The sequence below is a fragment of the Spea bombifrons genome, chromosome 3 (assembly GCF_027358695.1).
Source record: "Spea bombifrons isolate aSpeBom1 chromosome 3, aSpeBom1.2.pri, whole genome shotgun sequence".
In the NCBI taxonomy this organism is placed as follows: Eukaryota; Metazoa; Chordata; class Amphibia; order Anura; family Pelobatidae; genus Spea; species Spea bombifrons.
In genome coordinates, this window is record NC_071089.1 from 37,190,501 (window position 1) to 37,209,307 (window position 18,807).

The 18,807-nt window shown below is 39.1% G+C and overlaps 1 protein-coding gene across 1 annotated transcript in view; it reads left to right on the forward strand.

Moving 5' to 3' along the window:
• Positions 1-15,534, forward strand: part of TPD52L1 (TPD52 like 1) — a 40,411-nt gene extending 24,877 nt beyond the window's left edge. Inside the window, exons 4-8 of the mRNA XM_053461080.1 lie at positions 5,649-5,750; positions 8,180-8,194; positions 9,150-9,188; positions 13,875-13,935; positions 15,305-15,534. Coding sequence (XP_053317055.1) covers positions 5,649-5,750; positions 8,180-8,194; positions 9,150-9,188; positions 13,875-13,935; positions 15,305-15,436 — 349 coding nt within the window. The 3' untranslated portion in view covers positions 15,437-15,534. The remainder of the gene's footprint in view (positions 1-5,648; positions 5,751-8,179; positions 8,195-9,149; positions 9,189-13,874; positions 13,936-15,304) is intronic.
• The last annotated feature ends 3,273 nt before the right edge of the window (positions 15,535-18,807 follow it).

Genomic DNA, 18,807 nt, shown 5'->3' on the forward strand with positions numbered 1-18,807 from the left:
CTCCATCACTATACATATACACATAAAAACACTAACTCTAGCACTATACATATACACACATACACACTGACTGACTATATTATACACACGCTGCCTATCTTCTGCCATTGTGAATCTCTCTATGCTTTCCTGAGGGGGTGCAATGAGGTGAGTGCCATGGCAACCTGGTGCCCTGGGTTTGTTGAGCCCTGCTTTAGCGATACATTTGTTTATGCCTATTTACTGCCTACTTGCAACTAGCACCTTCATTTGTTTAGGAAATCTCCAGAGGCAGTCTAGTTCCCTAGATTAACTATTTCTGTAGTTCAGCACACTAGGTAGCCAATTAGGCTGTTTATATGTTGGGACTAGCTCTGGAGCTTAAGTCACATTAATTTGGTTTGACCCAACCTCCAAGACAGACCATATCCCTACATCACAAACTTTTCTTTGTTGTTCGAAATGAATCTTTTGCGTTTGGCTTAAAAAGATGTTCTCTCTGGCTGCTATATTATTTGATTAAAATAGGTGTGGCTCCTTATACAAAAGCTAATTTTAATAGAAAAACGCATGAGGTAAATTTTGAAAATATCACAAAATAAAGAGAAACCCAACAGAAGTCATATAGCAAACACTACACAAGTTAGGCAGTGATTTTCTAGGTGCCAGGCAAAAATTATATTTACTATATCGTAAATTGGAATTTGTGCCTGAAGCTGTCAGATTGACTGCTTTGGAACATATATAAAGTGTCACTTAGAGAGATGTAGCTCTTCATACTGACAAAAGATGAAAATGTCTTTGTGTCATTTTTTTCCCAACGCTGTCATGGTTAATCAGCATTAGATTTTACATTACAGTTCTCATGGGCTTAGTCTGTAAAAGGTTTAATTCCCACATCAAAGAAAACTAATGTTTCTAGTTTCCAAGGTTTCAGTTTGTATTGGCTTTACTTTTCAACTATTGGCTTTTTGATAAGAAAAAAATACTTCTCTATTCTTTAACAGCTTCTGAATATATTTTCAGTGATGATATCAGTTATCTAGCCTGTATTCTACTGTGGTGTGAAAACATCTCAAGTGAGTGCCACGTTTACACCCAAACAGCTTATCATTGCCATATTTGCCCCCAAACAGCAGATCTTGTAAAATTAATTAAATCTGTAAAATCTAAACTTTTCTTGGGAGCCCAATATGTATAACATTAAGAGAGAGGAGATATGATGGAAATATTTAAATATTTAAGGGGATTTAACAACAGGAGAAGTACAGGAGGGAAGTTTATTTTAAAGGAGGAGAAATGTTAGAATAACTGAAAAACTAAGGGAGTCAGAGATATAGATGTAATGTAAGGAGGCTAGTGGATAAATGGAACAGCCTTTCATCAGAAGTTAAAGCAGTGAGGGAATTTAAATATGCATTGTATAGACACAAAGCTATCCTGAATCTTATACCAAGCCAAGGACAGATTAAGGTCTTCGCCTTAGTAAAAATGGGCAGACTAGACCTAATGGGACCATGACAACAGGAGCATGACAATCATACTTGCCAGGGGACCGGGGAACTCATGTGACCTCTTGTCACACTTGTCCGATTAGAAGGTCTCTCACCTTGCACGCTGTGTCTAACGCATCCAGCATGCAGTAAGTAACATCACATCCGCTTCCTGCATGCCGGATCAGTCTGCACAAAGTCCAAATAAAAGCCTGGCGTCTTAGCACTGGACCAATTTATCACTCCACTGTGGCACAGCCTGTGTCAGGATTCCACCCTGTTAGCCCGGACTCTGTATTTGTGTATACATGTCATATCTGTGGCAGCCTCTAAAGGCCGCCTGTCTGATCACAGCACTGTGTGGACTAACGACCTGACCAGCTGTATCTCCTTACCTGGGTGCAGCCCTCCCCCTTAAATACCTGCTTACATCTCCATTCAGGACCTTTGCATTGCAGTTTATCTGGCCCTGTTCTCCTGCTATCAGCATTCTGTTTTGAATTAACCCGTTAGTCCCTTGGCTCCTGATTTGGCTCTTCCACTGCCCGTGTTAACCCGGCTTGTTCTGACTCTCCTCCTGGATTCCGATTTGGCTTTGAAACTGTCCTTCTGGGTCTGACCCAGCCCGCCTGACTAAGTCTGCCCTACTTGAGGGCTCCCTGCCGTATGCCCTGCTTGAGGGCTCCCTGCCATGTGCCCTGCCTGAGGGCTCCCTGCCATGTGCCCTGCCTGAGGGCTCCCTGCCGTGTGTCCGGTTCACACCAGTCTGAGGACCTTCCAGCCATGTGTCCGAGGCACCTGTCCCCTATCCGTGTTCCTGCTACGTTACCATTCCAGCCACAGCACCCTGTCAAGAGACTTACAGCCTGTACTTGCCTGTCTTCCCAGCTTCTCCAATACAGATCCTATCGTATTACTATTCAGCCTGTTTTGTGTTTCATTTTGCCTGTCTGTACCTTCCTTCTGGTAATAATGCATGGTGGGGTACAAACCGAGCCTCTGGTATCCCCCGCAACTGGGCTTCCACCCGACCTGCTTACCCGAACCCTAATACCCTGGTGCTTTATGGACTTGTTGTTGTTAAACAGTACACAACAACATGCAAGTAGGACTGGTCAGTTGCCCTCAACAATCACTCCATTACATAAAATCCACAGACACTGCTGAAGTAATGCTAGTGTCTTGCTTATTCTTTGTGCATGGTAAAACAGGTCACAGAGCCGGACATGCTTAATGTGGTTCACACAAAGAGCTTACTTACAAGTTTTCAAGTAAGCACTTTGTGCAAAAAATGTTAATCGTGTCTAGCTTTGTGTCTTGTTTTACAATGCATGAAGAATAAATAGGACACAAAAATTACTTTAGCCTTGTCTGTGGATTTCAGTTAGCAAAGAGCTTGCAGGAAGAGATACACACCACTCCTGCAGGTGATTGGTGTGCCTGTAGATGTTCAGTGGCAAGGATGGCAAAGGCAGTTTTTTGGACAAATATGGCACAGACAGGCTAGTGGGCAAATGTGACACCTGCAGGGTGTTTTGGTGCACTAATAAGCTATTTGGAGGCAAATATAGCAGAGACAAGCTGTTTGGGGACAACAATGGCACAAATAAGCTGTTTAAGGGCACTAAAAATGTTTGGGAACAAGAATGGCACAGCCAAGCTGTTTGGGGACACTGACCAGTTGTTTGAGACAAATATGACACAGACAAGCTGTTCGGGGGCACTGGCAAGCTATTTGGGGGACAAATATGGCAATGATAAGCTGTTTGGGTGTAAAGGTGGCACTCACAAAATGTTTGGGGGGCAAACCTGGCGCTATTGGATATGTTTCTTACTGAAGTGCCCTGTGGTTTCTAGTTAATCCTTGTAGTAATCCTGATGGCAAATGGTATGTTTCTAACGTGTTTTCACTTGTTTTTTTTATCACTCTAAATTGAATAAACATTGTTTGGGTTATTTACGTTTTCTGATAATGACACCCTGGCACACATTCATTGGTCTATGCTCGAGGAGACAAGCAAGGGTTATATTTTAATTTAAGGCAGCTTCTATTGCAGGCACTGAGTACACTACACCTCTTCTCCTTTCGCCTGTCATTTTGTTTTCTCTGCAGCAAGACACTGTCTCACAAACTGCCCTCCCTCCCGCCTCTCCTTACTGCCTTCTCCCAGTGAAGTGAGCAGGTAAAAGGAAACCAGATACAAGGCAGGGGAAGAGTTCACAGACAGGACTGAGTGACAGAGGGGCATTTTTTTGGCAACAGATTTTAAAAAAATAATAATAATTCTGAAACAGAAACTAACAAGCCACAAACAAAATGAAAAATTATTCAGAAATGATTTTGAGCCTTGTGCACTAGTCTAATATATACCGTATTTGCTCGATTATAAGACGAGGTTTTTTCCAGAGCAAATGCTCTGAAAAATACCCCTCGTCTTATAATCGGGGTCGTCTTCTAATCAGACCCCAAAAAAATGGCTGGGGCCATGCTGCTTACCGGTCGCGAGCAGCGTCTCTTCCGTTAGAAGCAGGAGGACAGGAAGCTTGTAGCTTCCTCACAGAACTCTATCTCCCCCTCCCTCCTCTGGGGGCGGGGCCAGAGAAGTTGCTGGTACAGCCGGTCCCCTGCAGAAGTCTTCGAGTGAGAGATCTGCAGTTCAGGTAAGGGGGTGGGGGAGGGTTTTTGGGTAAGTATGTGTGATTAATGTGTGAAGTATGTGTGATTAATGGAATGAATGAGTATTTAAATGTTTGTGAATGTGTGTTTGTGTGTGATAGCATGGATGTGTAAGGGGGGTGGGGGTTGTAGCATGGCATAGGGAGGCTGTAATCCCACTACTATCATCCCCAGGTTCCAGCATGTACTGGCTGCCTTGGCTTGATAGGAGTGTGATTGCTGTTAGCAGCAATCACACTCCTATCAAGCCAAGGCAGCCAGTACATGCTGGGTTAAAAGGCATATCATGGGGCTGAGTGGCATATAGGGGGTTAAAATGCATTTCTGGACCTCCAGAAATGCATTTTAACCCCCTATATGCCACTCAGCCCCATGATATGCATATATACCTCCAGAAATGCATTTTAACCCCCTATATGCCACTCAGCCCCATGATATGCCTTTTAACCCCCTATATGCCAGAGTGGCATATAGGGGTATAAGGCATATCATGGGGCAGAGTGGCAAATAGGGGGGGTATAAAGCATTTCTGGGGGCAGAGTGGCATAACTGGGGGGGGCAGGTTGGCAAATAAAAGGAAATTTAAAAAATATATTTACATGAATTAATATTTACTGGTAAAACTTTTTTTCCTATAGGGTCGTCTTATATTCAGGCTTTTTGTTTTTTTCCTAAATTAATATTTTGATTTTGGGGGGGTTGTCTTATAATCGGGGTCGTCTTATAATCGAGCAAATACGGTAATTGATGCCTGGCTGTTTAATCTCTGTGTTTAATTACTATGTCCCCGTGTGGCAGAAATAAAATGTGCTCACCCTAACCCTCATGATCTCTCCATGACGTCTTTGCCCCCAAACGGCTTGTCTGTGCTATATGTGCACCCAAACAGTTTGTCTGAGCCATCTTTGCCAGTACAAAAGATGAGTAGAAGAGAAAACACTGTTGGTGCGGAGAAGGGTCATCTTGGTATGGAGGCCCCAGATCATTTGTTTTATAAGTAGTCCCAAAACTACTGATGGCAGCACTGGGGAGCAGCAAGCTGGCGGAGCATACTAATGTAATATAGGTAAACCTTCACTACTTCTAATGTATTTCTTTGTGGCTCCACCCTCACCCACCCACAACTATGGCCTATATTCTTTTTGATAAAAAAAAGTGGCAACCTTAGGAAGGTGAAATATGAAAGATACAACCCAAATTCAGTGAAATGCTCTTTTGGTGCTCTGATTTTAAGCGGTATCAGGTTTTCTTTAAGGATGTTGAATAGGACTATTTGTAAGGCTAGTGGTTTAATTTCTGGGTTTGAGCTTTTGTGGTGGAAGACTGAGCAGCCAGAATCTGACTGTGTGTATGTCATGCAAGTAAATTATAAAATAATTTAAACAGATTTATGTTCATGTTTGCTTTCATATTGCTATGTAGCATTATGAACACATGGGTTTTTAATATGTTAACCAATAAATAACATTTTGGTTGTTTCTACTTTTTTCCAATTGCAGGTATAAGAAAACACAAGAAACTCTCAGCCAAGCAGGCATGAAGGCTACTGCTGCCATATCTAATGTGGGAAGTGCCATAGGGAAAAAATTGGGTGATATGAGGTATGATAGCTTAATATTCTTTTTGAAACATAGGGCATATGAGCCATTCTTTTCTCAAAATAGCAGCCTAAAATTAACTACATTTAGAAGAGGTCAGTTTAAAATCTGTGCAAAACATTTTTTACTTTTGTAGTGAAAAGTATAGATACTTATATGGTATGGAGGACAGCTTTCCTTTCAGTGACATGAACATCTCCATTCATTGATTCATTCCATCTGGCCTTATGTGCATGCACACCATTAGGGACACCTGTGGTGGGCATAATGCAAGGAGCAGGGAGCATAGGGAGCAGGGAGCATAGAGAGCAGAACCAAAAGTGGGTTCGGTTGGCACCAGAAGTAGGCTTAGTTGGAGGCATAGCCACAGACCCCCTTTCCCCGAAGAGCCACATTGTGGCACTCAGCTTCAGAGTGTGGGAGAGGAAGCCATGTGGAACTTCAATGGATGTCTGTGCTTCAACAGCACGTACCTCATTTAGTCTTACAGCTTCCTGGGCCAGCCAGGAAAGACCACTGGATTTCCCCAACCAGCCCATGTTCTCTGCTGCCCACAAAATCTAGTGAATACCAGGACCGTTGGGTGGTCTGCATCTAACAACTAGTGACAGCAGTCAATCATATATAATATATATAAGTACTTAATAATAAAAATAAGAATAAAAGTATTCCTTACAAAATTATCAATTCATCTACCATTAATGGTAAACCACTAGTATTTTTATTTTCTATAACATGTTGATACAATATTGCTAATTTTTTCTAAATCTCTTAATGAACTAATTCGATTTTTGAAATGCGGATGAAAATCTGCTGTCAGGGATTAAATGGCAACTGGGTAAATCGGACAATTGTCAAAGAGAAAATTGACAAGAATTAAAATGGTCATGGGCAAAGATGGGTCAAGATGGGTGGTGCTTGAGTGTATGCCGCAAATCTGTCATTATACCCATTCATTTTGCCTTCTGTTTATCTCCTGATGTCATGATGCTCTTGCATGAAGCCCTGAACAGATTTCCTTGTAGCAGAACTACAATTCCCCTGATGTAACTGGCCTTCGTGTAAGCTTAAATTTTACATGAGCTAAGCCACAAATTCTTGATTTGTGAAATTCTCTGTGCTTAGATCTTTTTTTCTGTCTTCAGTTCAGTTTCTAAATTAGAAAATATTGGCAAGCCTTAATATAAAACAGTTTGTGTTTATTACTGCTTGTTATGAATGCTTTCAACTTAATATTTCTTTCTTGCTGTACAAATCTTTATTTCACTACTCTGTCACTGTTTAGAATCAGCTCAGAAAGACTGCGTTTTAAAATGTAATTATTTAGTTAATCCATGTATCTAACGCATACAGACCAACAACGCAGGTGTCCAAATTGTTGCCCCTCCGAATTTGGACACCTGCAGGATAGAAGCAAGACAGACTTAGTTAGAGACAGGGGCAGAGCCACCAGCTTTTGTATATTGCTAGGTGGCCACGTGGGAGCTGTGGTTGAGGTCTGTCCTATAACAACATAGCATGGTGAGGCTGTCAGGGAAGATAACAGGATCTCCGGAAGTGGGCAATGATCCCCACCACATGTAAAAGCAGGACAGTGGGGGAACTCCGCAGGATGGAGGACAATGCCCACAAATGATGAAAAATTGGATAGTTGGAAGGTATGCTAATGCATGCAGGATACAATAGACAGTACATTAAATAAGAACAAGGCAGTTTCTCACACATTCTGTAAAGCTGTATACCCTTAAGTTGAAATCGTACCCATGTGCTAGAACATGGGAAGCTATACTATATCCTGAAGCTCTGGGGTTATGATTTTTTTAAAAAAATATGTAAATACATTAGATATCTGTGCTGTCTGCATATTGTGCCAAAACAAGCACTATGTTTGGTCTCAATCTTTTCTTACTATCAGAAATCAGAGGGATTTAGCAGTTGCATTACTAGGGATGGCCCAGCTAGTTGTGTTAAGCTAAACAGCTTCAAGCTGGGAAGTTGGAAAAACAAATGCTGGAAGTTCCCAGGTATGGTGATTTCCTGAAATCAGAGACAAACAAAAATACCGTAATAGAAAATTAGCTGACTGAACAGCCCAAAATGAATCATAAATAATAATACAGTATATTAAAAATGATGGACCATAATTGCATATAAATGATTCACCTTAATTAAAATTTATAATAAAGAGATAGCAGTAATCACATAAATTATTAAAGTATTAATAATTTAAGACCTTAGAAGTTATGTTGTGAGTCTTTCGGTGTACTCTCACTGATTACATAAAACGCAGTCATTGTATAATCGAACAAATGATGCTGATTAATCCTGAGGGTTATAAATTTATATAGTAGCAGTTTTTTTGTTGTTTTTCTTCTTAGTTTCAATGAATACCCTATGTTTTAACACAAATGTTATTTATTTCTCTGCCGCAGATCACATTCTATCAGGTAAGACAGTGTTCTTTTTTATGGTGAAACATTTACTGTATAGTTCCAGTTCCCAAGGATGCTGTTAATCAGAAAAATAGACGTTGCCTTAATGGTCCTAGAGAAGGTAATCTGAAGAAGGTCCTTAATTTTTGTGTGATGCTACAATTGTTCTATGTTGGCCAACTAAAAGGCACCTAAAGCTAAAACCTAGTCAAATGTATTTATCTGCCCCCCAAGGTCCAAGCTCAGACAGGGTCTCTTTTTTTTGAGCAGGGTATCCTCTAGGCTGAGCATCAGCATCAGGACCTTATACCCTGGCTCAGTCGTATGTTGCAGCACAAGTAATACCAGAGAGGCTATGCTTGTTAGGAATATACCTCTGCAGTGTTAACGCAGCAGTTACTTCTTTTCCATTTCAAAAGTAGTGTGGTTAGCATAGGAACCAATGGACATTGTAAAGGATAAGACCACTTTCCAAACTTTGCACCACTGAATCACTGTGGTGATCTGTAGTGTGTATATCAAAACAATATATTTGTGACTTGTACCTCTTCAATAAATTAGTTCCATATATAAACCTGGATATAAGTCTGAACTACATTTTTACTGACTCTAAAATATTTTTTCTGGTTTGTCTAATTTACTGTTGGCACCAACCCTGTATCCCTCATTGCTACAAAGTCTGGTTTCACATAATGTCCTCTTGTTATAACATTCCTCATTCTGTAACATAAAAACCCACAATGGTATCTGACTCCTACCCTCAAAGCACAGTTTAAGGATATAATAACTAACACTATAGTTGCTGATTATTACTCAGCACTAGGGGCTACCTGAACCACCTGTGCTGTCTTGAGCAATTATTGACAAGCTGTTATTGGGACCTGGGGTTGAGGGAGTGTGCATTATTATATTTCTTTTAGGATTGAGAGTTGGTCTTTCTTTTCTCTTTCTGCAATCCTTCACCTGGCAGCTATTCTATCCGTCATTCTATAAGTATGCCAGCAATGAGGTAATTATTTTTTCCTGTCATTTTCACCTTTCCAGTTTCTGCATGCTTTTGTGTGCCTGTTTAAGTGTATTGTGTTGCATTCATACTGTTTAATCTACAAAGATTACCAAATCTAATGGTTGTGGAACTTTGACAATAGTTTGAGTTAAGTTTAGCCACTCATAATATGTAGCTTTATCTTGCATACAGAAGGGGTATATTTAAAAACATTGTTTCGGGGTTGCTGCTCTAGGCAGCACCCCCAACCACACCTCCAGGTCCTACTACAAGTCATGAGCCCTCTTCTCTGATTGCTTGGACACAACATTATGTCCTGTGGCAATGCCTCTATAGGTTATGGGGCCTATGGAAATATGGAGGCTGTGCCTGCTAGGCACAGATTTGTCTAGTGCAAGTTCGACGAGTACTAGGGAGATCTTTGAAGCACATTGAAGCCGGTGCTAACATTAGTAAAATACCAGCAATGCAAAGCTGGTATTTTAACTTTTTTTTGCAATGGGGGAAGAGGACAGCAGGCTTCCTCAAAAAGTCAGAGCTCCCTCTTCACCTGCCACCACCTCTCTCATTCTCCATTCTCTCTCATGTCACATCGCTTTTTTGACACGCCCCTTCCTTGCCGTTCCTGCTTCCTCTGGTCTGAACCACCCCATTTTGCATCTGCAAGATCCTAGCTCTCCTCAAAGTAAGAGTGAGGAAGAGTGTGGGTGTGATGGCCGGGTGTGATTAGTGATGAAAGAAGGTTAAGAGATGAAAGGTAGTGAAAAAAGAAAAGAAATGAAAATGAAGAGGGAGAGAAGAGAAAGAAACTGAAAAATAAGAATGAAGAAAGGAAAAAGAAAAGAGAGGGAAAGAGAGAAGAACGAATGAGAAAAGAAGTGAATATATGATGGGGACAGAGAAAAACAGTAGTGAGAAGAGAGAGAGAGATATGGAGAGCCAGAAGAAAGAGGAAGAGACAGAACAAAAACAGAGGAGGTAGAGTGGAAGAGAGGGAAATAAAAGATTGATGTGAGGTGTGATCACTGGATGTGATGAGTGTAAGGTTTGATGATTGGGTGATATAGGCGTGAGGTCTGATGTTTGGGTGTGATGGCTGGTAGGGTTGCCACCCAGCCAGTGGCAAATAAGCAAAGCTGTGGCAAAGATGTGAAGGTATGATGTGCATGATAACCCTCAAAAATGTATTTAATCGGCTGAAGTGTTCTCAAGGGCCTCCAGGACAAACAAAAAGAGCGCTCTAAACAGCGTAAATCGTTTTGGTACCTTACTCAAAAGTTGTACTTAAAACCAAAGAAGAGATATAAAAACTGGAAAATAATTTAGAAGAGAAATTTTTTAAATCTTACTTTTCATGTGTCTAGACAGGAATGGAAAGTTTTGCTTTGTTTAGATTCTGTGCAGTGTGAGGCAGTGATTAATTGAAATTATATACAAAGGAATTAATGAATGCAATACATAACAATAATGGCTAACTTTCAGTTTAACATTAAGATGTTAAATCATAGTTCCTACTGTTAAAAAAAATGTACCAGAATGATTTACAGCTTATATTAATATAATCCTCGGTTATTAGTGGGGCGCCAACATATTTTGCAGATTCTATTGAGTTCCAAAAGATAAATTCAATGTAAATTCTGTTATGCATATTATTTTGACTTTTCTCTGTGTGAGTGCAGGTCTACTGGTTATTATTCAAGCATTTAATCCTGCAAAATGAAAAAATATATGTTTAAATTGTAAGTAGTAAGCATACAACAGCATTTGGAGATTTCAGGCTTAATAAATATACTTTTGCAAAGTTTCCAGAACAGAGATGAGTAACTTTCTTGACGTTATAGATTATATATATATATATATATATATATATATATATATAGCCTTATGTTAAAAAAGTATCATCATACTTAATATCTCTAATATATAAAGGAAATATATATAAGCAGTATAACTATAAAGATTAAATAAAAAATATATCACCAATATGTGACCTCAAAATACGATCATGTGTATAATAAAAAGCAATAATATATACATATCTTTATGTTGATTCTTGTTTGGGAATAGACAATTGCTTGAAGAAATAAATGTATTTATAGAAAACAAGGAAAAAAAATATTCAGATAGCATGACCTGTTTATATTAAGTCTGCTAAGTCTGTTATTAATTTCATTATATTCTCATATAAAAACAAATATTCAAAATATTTACAAAGAAAAAAGGAAAGAAGCTACCTAGAACAGGTAAAGGCTGGCTCTCTGTATACACACACATAAATACAACTGAGCCATAAAAACTGACTTGTTAATGAAGCACTTTCCAAACAATTAGTATATAAGCCTCAGTGATAACCAAGACAAAAATAGACTCTAATAACACCATTCACCTCTACGGTGTTAGACAACATAATTGTGATCTGTGAGTTTAATTTTCTGTGGTAACATGAAAATAAGAATGCTGAATTTTATATTTAGACATGAAAGAAAAGCACCGCAGAGCAGTTATACGAGTGGGTTGCTTCTATTCTTTTGAATTAAAATTTGTGAGGTAACAAAAAGCCTCTTCTAAAGTCTTAACATTCTGAAACACAATCACTGCAGGCCTCAAAAATTTCGATATAATGGGGGATTTTTCCTCTTGCCTTTTATTTCTTTTAAATCATTATAACATTTTTTTCCTCTCTTTTACAGTGTTTTTTTTTATTCTTATGTCAGCTTTAGAACTGGCAAAAGCACACGTGTCAAACTGAAATCATATTAAGGAAGGAGGAATTTAAAATGTTCTGTTAAGAACGCTGGCACATTTTCTTAGTCACATGTGGATAACAAGCCCATAATTGTTGCTGTATTACACTTGATTTAAAGTGGTTTTAGATAGCAAGTAATGTCTTTTGAGTGGATAGAGAACCGTTTTATGTGTGTTGATTAGTAAACGGTATGTTTATGTGTAAAACAAAATACTGGCATTAAGTGATGAGATCGTCAATGTATATGCTCATGAAGCTGATGGGTCAGGACCAATTTGGTGAGAGTTCCCCTTTAATAATGGACTTACCATATTTGCTCGATTATAAGACAAGTTTTTTTTCCAAAGCAAAGGCTCTGAAAAATACCAGTCTTATAATCGGGGTCGTCTTATAATCAGACCTCAGATATGTCTGACTATGAGACTAAGAGACCTGGATCTTCCTGTCTTATGCCCCCCCAACTTACCGGTGCTTCTGAGTCCCTGGTGTGTAGCCGGGCAGCGTGTAGACAACTTCCGCTGCAGCCAGAAAGAGGTGCAGTTAGCAGCGGGGGTTGTCTGCGTCCATTGCGTAGACCTTCCCCGGCTGTCAGAGATCAGAGTTTCCCGCACCGGGAGTCAGAAACACCGGTAAGTTTGGTGGGCAGGGTGCTCTTTTAACCCCCTTAATGCCACTCTGCCTCATGAAATGCCTTATACCTCCCTGTATGCCACTCTGCCCCATAATATGCCTTTCAACCCCCTAAATGCCGGATTGGCATATAGGGGTATAAGGCATTTCTGGAGGCAGAGTAGCACATAGGGTGTCAAAAGGTATTTCTGGAGGCAGAGTGGCACATAGGGGGTCAAAAGGTATTTCTGGAGGCAGAGTGGCACATAGGGGGTCAAAAGGCATATCATGGGGCACAGTGGAATATAGAGGGTTAAAAGGCATATCATGGGGCACAGTGGCATATAGAGGGTATAAGGCATTTCTGGGGCAGAGTGGCAAGCCTGGGGGCAGATGTGCATAACTGGGGAGGGGGGGCAGGTAGGAAAATAAAAGGAAATAAAAAGAAAATATTTTTCTCAATCATAGCTTTTATTAAAAAAAAAAAATTGTTTACATGAATTAACATTTACAGGTAAAAAACTTTTTTTCCTGTAGGGTCATCTTATATTCAGGCTTTTTCTTTTTTTCCTAAATTAATATTCAGATTTTGGGGGTCATCTTATAATCAGGGTCGTTTTATAATCGCGCAAATACGGTAATTCCTTTGTGTATTCTTCGGTACATATTTTATCTTAAATAGTGGTTGATCCAGGGATTACTCTGCTCTTGAAGTCATAAAATATTTTTACTTTTTGGGCAAAATTCCTTTTTTGTCTGGAGAAATACAATGAGGAGTATCTGAAAAATATTAATTAATACATAGAATCAAAATTCAAAAAAGATATAAGGCTATCCATTGAACATAAATGTTCCAAAATATAGTATTGTCAGAGTAATGGTTTTTATAGGGTATGGGTTTTACAGGGTAATGTCTGTAGTTAATGTCTGTTGAGTTCTGTTCCAATTATTTCATAGAATCTATTTTAGCAGAGAAATATATAAAAAAACAGTGGATAGGAAAATGGAAGAGCCTGTCACATTATTATCCTACATAAATGTATAAATAAGCACATAGACGCAGTATATTAATGTATTCCACCCCATTGTGCTTGGAAAAATGTTGATGCATGTTAAACAACGATGATGGCTTGGCAACTATGCTAATTAAATACACAAATTTCCTCTATCTGTTGACAGATGAAGCACTTGTATAAAATAAGCTTTATAAGGTTTGTCGAAACTATGTCTCCTTAGTTTCAATGGAAAAAGAAAAATAATCCTGGTGATTTTCAGTGGAAATATGTTACTGCAGTCTACACTGAATGTCTATTTTCATTATCATCCTTCCACAGGAATTCTCCTACCTTTAAGTCCTTTGAAGAGCGAGTTGAAAATACAGTTACCACACTGAGGGTGAGTACATCATGCCCCCTTCCCCTCAAAATTCATATAATTATCTGTGTTATGGAAAATTGTTGAAACAGGTTATTCGGGTTCCTTTTTCAAAGAGACTTTTTGTTTTTTAAGCATACATCAATCCAATTAAAATGGAATTCAGATTTTAACATAATATTAGCAAATTAAGATCTCCATACAGTGTAATGTTAATAAACCAAAATATACTTATTACTGCCCCCTGACACTAGACCTATAGAAACTGGATTGTGTATGCTCCTCACACCAAGGAGAGGTACAAGGGTTTGGGGACTAATATATTTATGGTTGTGTATTTTCACCACTTTTTTTCATGAACAGCTTCTGGATTTGCCAATACTTACACTATGTTATCTTCACTTGAAGGTCACACAAAAAGTCAACATGTTCATAAATATAAATAATTTGGTAATGTCTGTCCTGCATGATCAAGGTCAGGAAGCCAAGCATAGTGGACTACATACTGTAAAAATATTTTTGTTAAATTGTATGGATTCTGTAATCCCATAATAAAAACAGTAGCAGATAAGGAGTAGTATTATGTCCGTTTAGCTCAGGGGTACAGATCGTGAAGAGAACAAAGTACGTAACAGATGGCAAATCAAAACAGGCAGTGGATATAGAGGAAATATGGTGAAATGAGGTCTGCTTGATCGTGATACAGAAAACTGAAATCTATTTTCATGTTGCCTAGGAAACGCCTTACGAGGTTTATGGAATAAGGCTTAAATAATACTGTGGTGCACAACAAATAGTTCTCCACCTAATATGGTGTCAAGATTCCCCAACTTTTTGCTTTTACTGTATGGTGGGACTCCATTTTGCATGGACTCCAGTGTATTATAGTGCATGAAAAATGAAGCATGCCTTAGTTACTGGAGTTAGAAAATTATAATTCTATCTCAAGGAAGCATTAGTATGTAAACTTCTTGCACATGTTTAGTAGCACTCTCATTGAAGTTGCTGAAGCAGCAGGCAATCATATGTAAGCAGGCAAAACACCAAAGTTCTAACAGCATATATATGCCATTTGCTGCTTCTACAACTGCTTGTTTTCTACACTGCATTCGTAATTATGTTCTGAAATCTCCTGTCATTAAGCCAAGTCAACGACATCTTTCTAAATAACATCAACTGTGCAAGACTATCATAAACTGCCTTGTCCTCCACAAAGTACTTTAAAGTTAAATTATACGCTCCAGTGGAAGACTTGGACCATGGATTTATAAAATTACAACGTTATACTATTACCATGAATCAATACCCCAATTTATGTTATGTAAAGTATATAACTTCTTGATATCCACTGACATTGTGCACTGTTAATAACTTCTCCCTCTCAACTCAGGGCAAAGTTGGAGGTCCAAATCAAACTCAAGGAAGTTTTGAGGAAGTCCTGAGCTCTACTGCCCATGCAAGTGCTCAGAGCTCATTGGCTGGGACCTTGCTTCCTGAAGCTGAAGAAGATCTACAATGTTAAGCAATAATGGAACATAAAACGTCCCCTGGTCTGTGATAAACATCACCCACACACAAAGCAAAAGGTTCAAGAACCAGATACTCTGTATCGTTATACAATGCACGTTATGTTAAAAAGCTTATATTTTTAGATTCTGACCACATTCATTGTTTTAAGAAGGCCTTTTTTATTTTAAAATTAATTTTAATCAATTTTATGTTTAAAAGCTGTTTGGGTTAAAGCATGTAAAAAGACAATGTTCTACAAAATCAAATGATTTACTGGGCAGGCTTTTCATCGACACTTATATGTGATGGTTTCAGCCTTGCTTCTGTCAAGATTAGAATTGAGGATAAAATAGGTTAATTTAAATGAAAGTTTATTACATATATGGATTAACTGGTGGTATAGTAAATACCCAGCAGTGTGCTAAAGGCGGCCATTGGGAAGCACACCACCCTAGTCAACATGATGATTTCAGGTATCGGAGACACAGCACTGGCTTTAGCCTGTATTATAACATACAGTTATCAGGTGACTTCTCCACCACAATTAAGAATACAATATTGTGGTAAAATATCATGGTATGTTACAGATATAAGGATGTGCATTAAGTAAATGATAACAAGTTTTTTTAAATTTCTTATGGCTCCTCATACAAAGTATCAGCCCTGATTTATTTTTTATTCCAGTTATTAAAAAAATTTCAAATGTTGATGTTTTGATCTTGAGAAAGGCTCCTATGGGAAATGTCGACATTTGGCATTTTTAATCTTTGGAATAAAATAATTACTTTTATAAAAGTCCGTGAGAGTGTTCCTGCTTTTTTGAATATCCTCTACTTGGTCATTGGAAGGACCAGGGCGTATTTGCTGAGTATTTAGAGCGCACCTCTCACCCCTGGATTCTGTTGACTAATATAACATCTTGCACATGCAGCTTTACAGTGTTGGATGTATAGTTAAAGTATAGCTGCAAGACTTGCTTTATTTGTGCAGCCACAGGAAGCATTGTTTGTCACTAAAATCTTCTTTTCGCATTATAAAATGGTAAAAATATAAAAGGGTATGCATTAGGAATCAAAGAACAGTGTCACCTTTTAAGCTTACACAATGTATCAGCGGCTGCACGTCCGGCAAACTTTTGGATCTCTGTAGTCGGTGAATTGTCACTTGCATCACCGCATTTATAGGGAAAACGCTAGTGCCAGGAGTCTTCAAAAGTCGTCTCCAAACGGGACCAAATAGTTCACACAAAAAAATTGAAATCTTACAGAAATAAAATACAGGGAGTTCTTTATTAAGTGCTAATGCGTAGGACGGAGAACCTTTTTTTTTTTTAAATGACGCGTTTTGCGCCCCAACTGGCGCCTTTTTCACAGGTTCTCTGTCCTATGCACTGGCATCTTATTTCCGTGTGCGGGATTTTCACCTTTTAAGACCTATATTAGATGTCTAAAAAGTTTTAATAAAGTAAATAATGCATACTTAATCCTTTATGTCCTTTTAAAACTTGTCTAAAGGTTTAACACAAAAGCTCACTTTACCCATGATCCTCTGGCACTCTCTAGCTTCTTCCTTCTTGACTTGGAGTGATTTCATCACTCAGCATGTAATGTCACTGCGTAATCACGGAGGCCAGAAATGGCACCCAACAGCCATGTGTACTGCTGTCTTCAACAATACTTGGTTCCACACAAATGGTGTCTGACTACATCAGAGGATGTCCCATTTGGTTCTGATCTAGTTAACACAAGTGATACTGGAGTGCTGTGAATAGAGAAAGAACTGCATCCTGTGCACACTGCTTCACCTAACATTGGCTAGATAAGCACACACAGGGCCGGCCCTACTTGTTCAGGCGCCCTGTGCGGACTACTCTGGTGCCCCCCATCCCACAAAAAAGAAAGGAAAAAAATCTTCTAACACACATCTAGTTTTAATAAAGTTTTTTAAGTGCAAATGCAAACAAGTACAATAACATATAACTGGAAACACTGGTAACAATAATATGCATTGAATATAAGAAAAAACAGCTAATATTTGTAACAAAAACATTTTTTTAAATATTGAAAATATTGGACCCCAGAAAGCATTTCCTTGGGCCACACTCCACGCTCCCTAGCATGAAATCACTCCCCCCACTACCACACCAAAAAAAATATTTGCCACACTGACTGCAGATTAGGGCAAGCCTGTGAGATTAAGTGCAGTCTTTCCTCCTTCTGACCCTACCATGACAGAGGTATACATAAATAATGAATGGAAACATAACATAGCAGGTATAGATCAACACACAAACCCAGCTTTGCAGGTACAAATCAATTGAAAATCACATATAAACTCGGCATTAAAGGTATAGAAAAACCTTAAATTACAGTCATAGATCACCGGTTGCACACCCCAAAGCCAGCCCTGGCGTCCACATAGAACTTGACCAGCACCCAGATTACAGCCCGGCTTGAGCAAACTTTGTCCCCAAACAACCCAGCGTAAGACATCTTTGTCCGCAAATAGCCCACCCTATTCCATCGTTTCCCCATAAATACCCTTCATGTGCCATCTTTGCCTTTCTCCAAATCACTTAAAACATCCGTGATACAAACAAACACTTATACAGTCACTTACTCATTCATTCACACAATCATTCATACTCTCACTAATTCACACCAATCACTTACACATATTCATTAATGCATTCTCACAAATCATTCAAGCAATTCATCCACACAATTCATTCTCTCACTCATTCTCACTTTATTTCAATATTCTTACTATCCCCTTCTCACTATCTACCCTCTGCCCCCCTTCTCACTGTCTACCCTCTCTCACTATGTACTCCCCTCTAGCACTTCCCCCAACTTCTCGCTATGCACACCACAGCACGGCCCTGGTGATAGATGGCGCCTGGCCTAGGGTGGTCACATTTTATTTCTGCCATTCAGGGACACACTATGAAGCGCATGAGATCACACAAACAGATGTATATATATATGATTGTGATTGAAATATGAGTTCAAAATAACAGCTGAACTGGCAGTTTCTTTAATATTAGCCCCTGCTGCTGATATATATTAATATTAGACCATGCTGCCGATATATATCTCAAAATTAGCCCCTGCTCCCAATATTTATATATAAATATTAGACCCTGCTGCCAGTATATATATTCTCTCACTCATTCACACAATTCATCCACACACTAACTCATTCTCTCTCGCGGAGGTGACAGAGGGGCACCGAGCGGTTGCTGAAAACTTCATGAGCGACCACTCGGCGCCCCTCTCCTCTGCGTCAATTAAAAAAAAAAATACGGCGTTTCAATTAGGCTGCACAGGACCCAGGCAATCAGGGACATGTGGTCACCTAGTGGCGCCCCTGCTGCCATGGCGC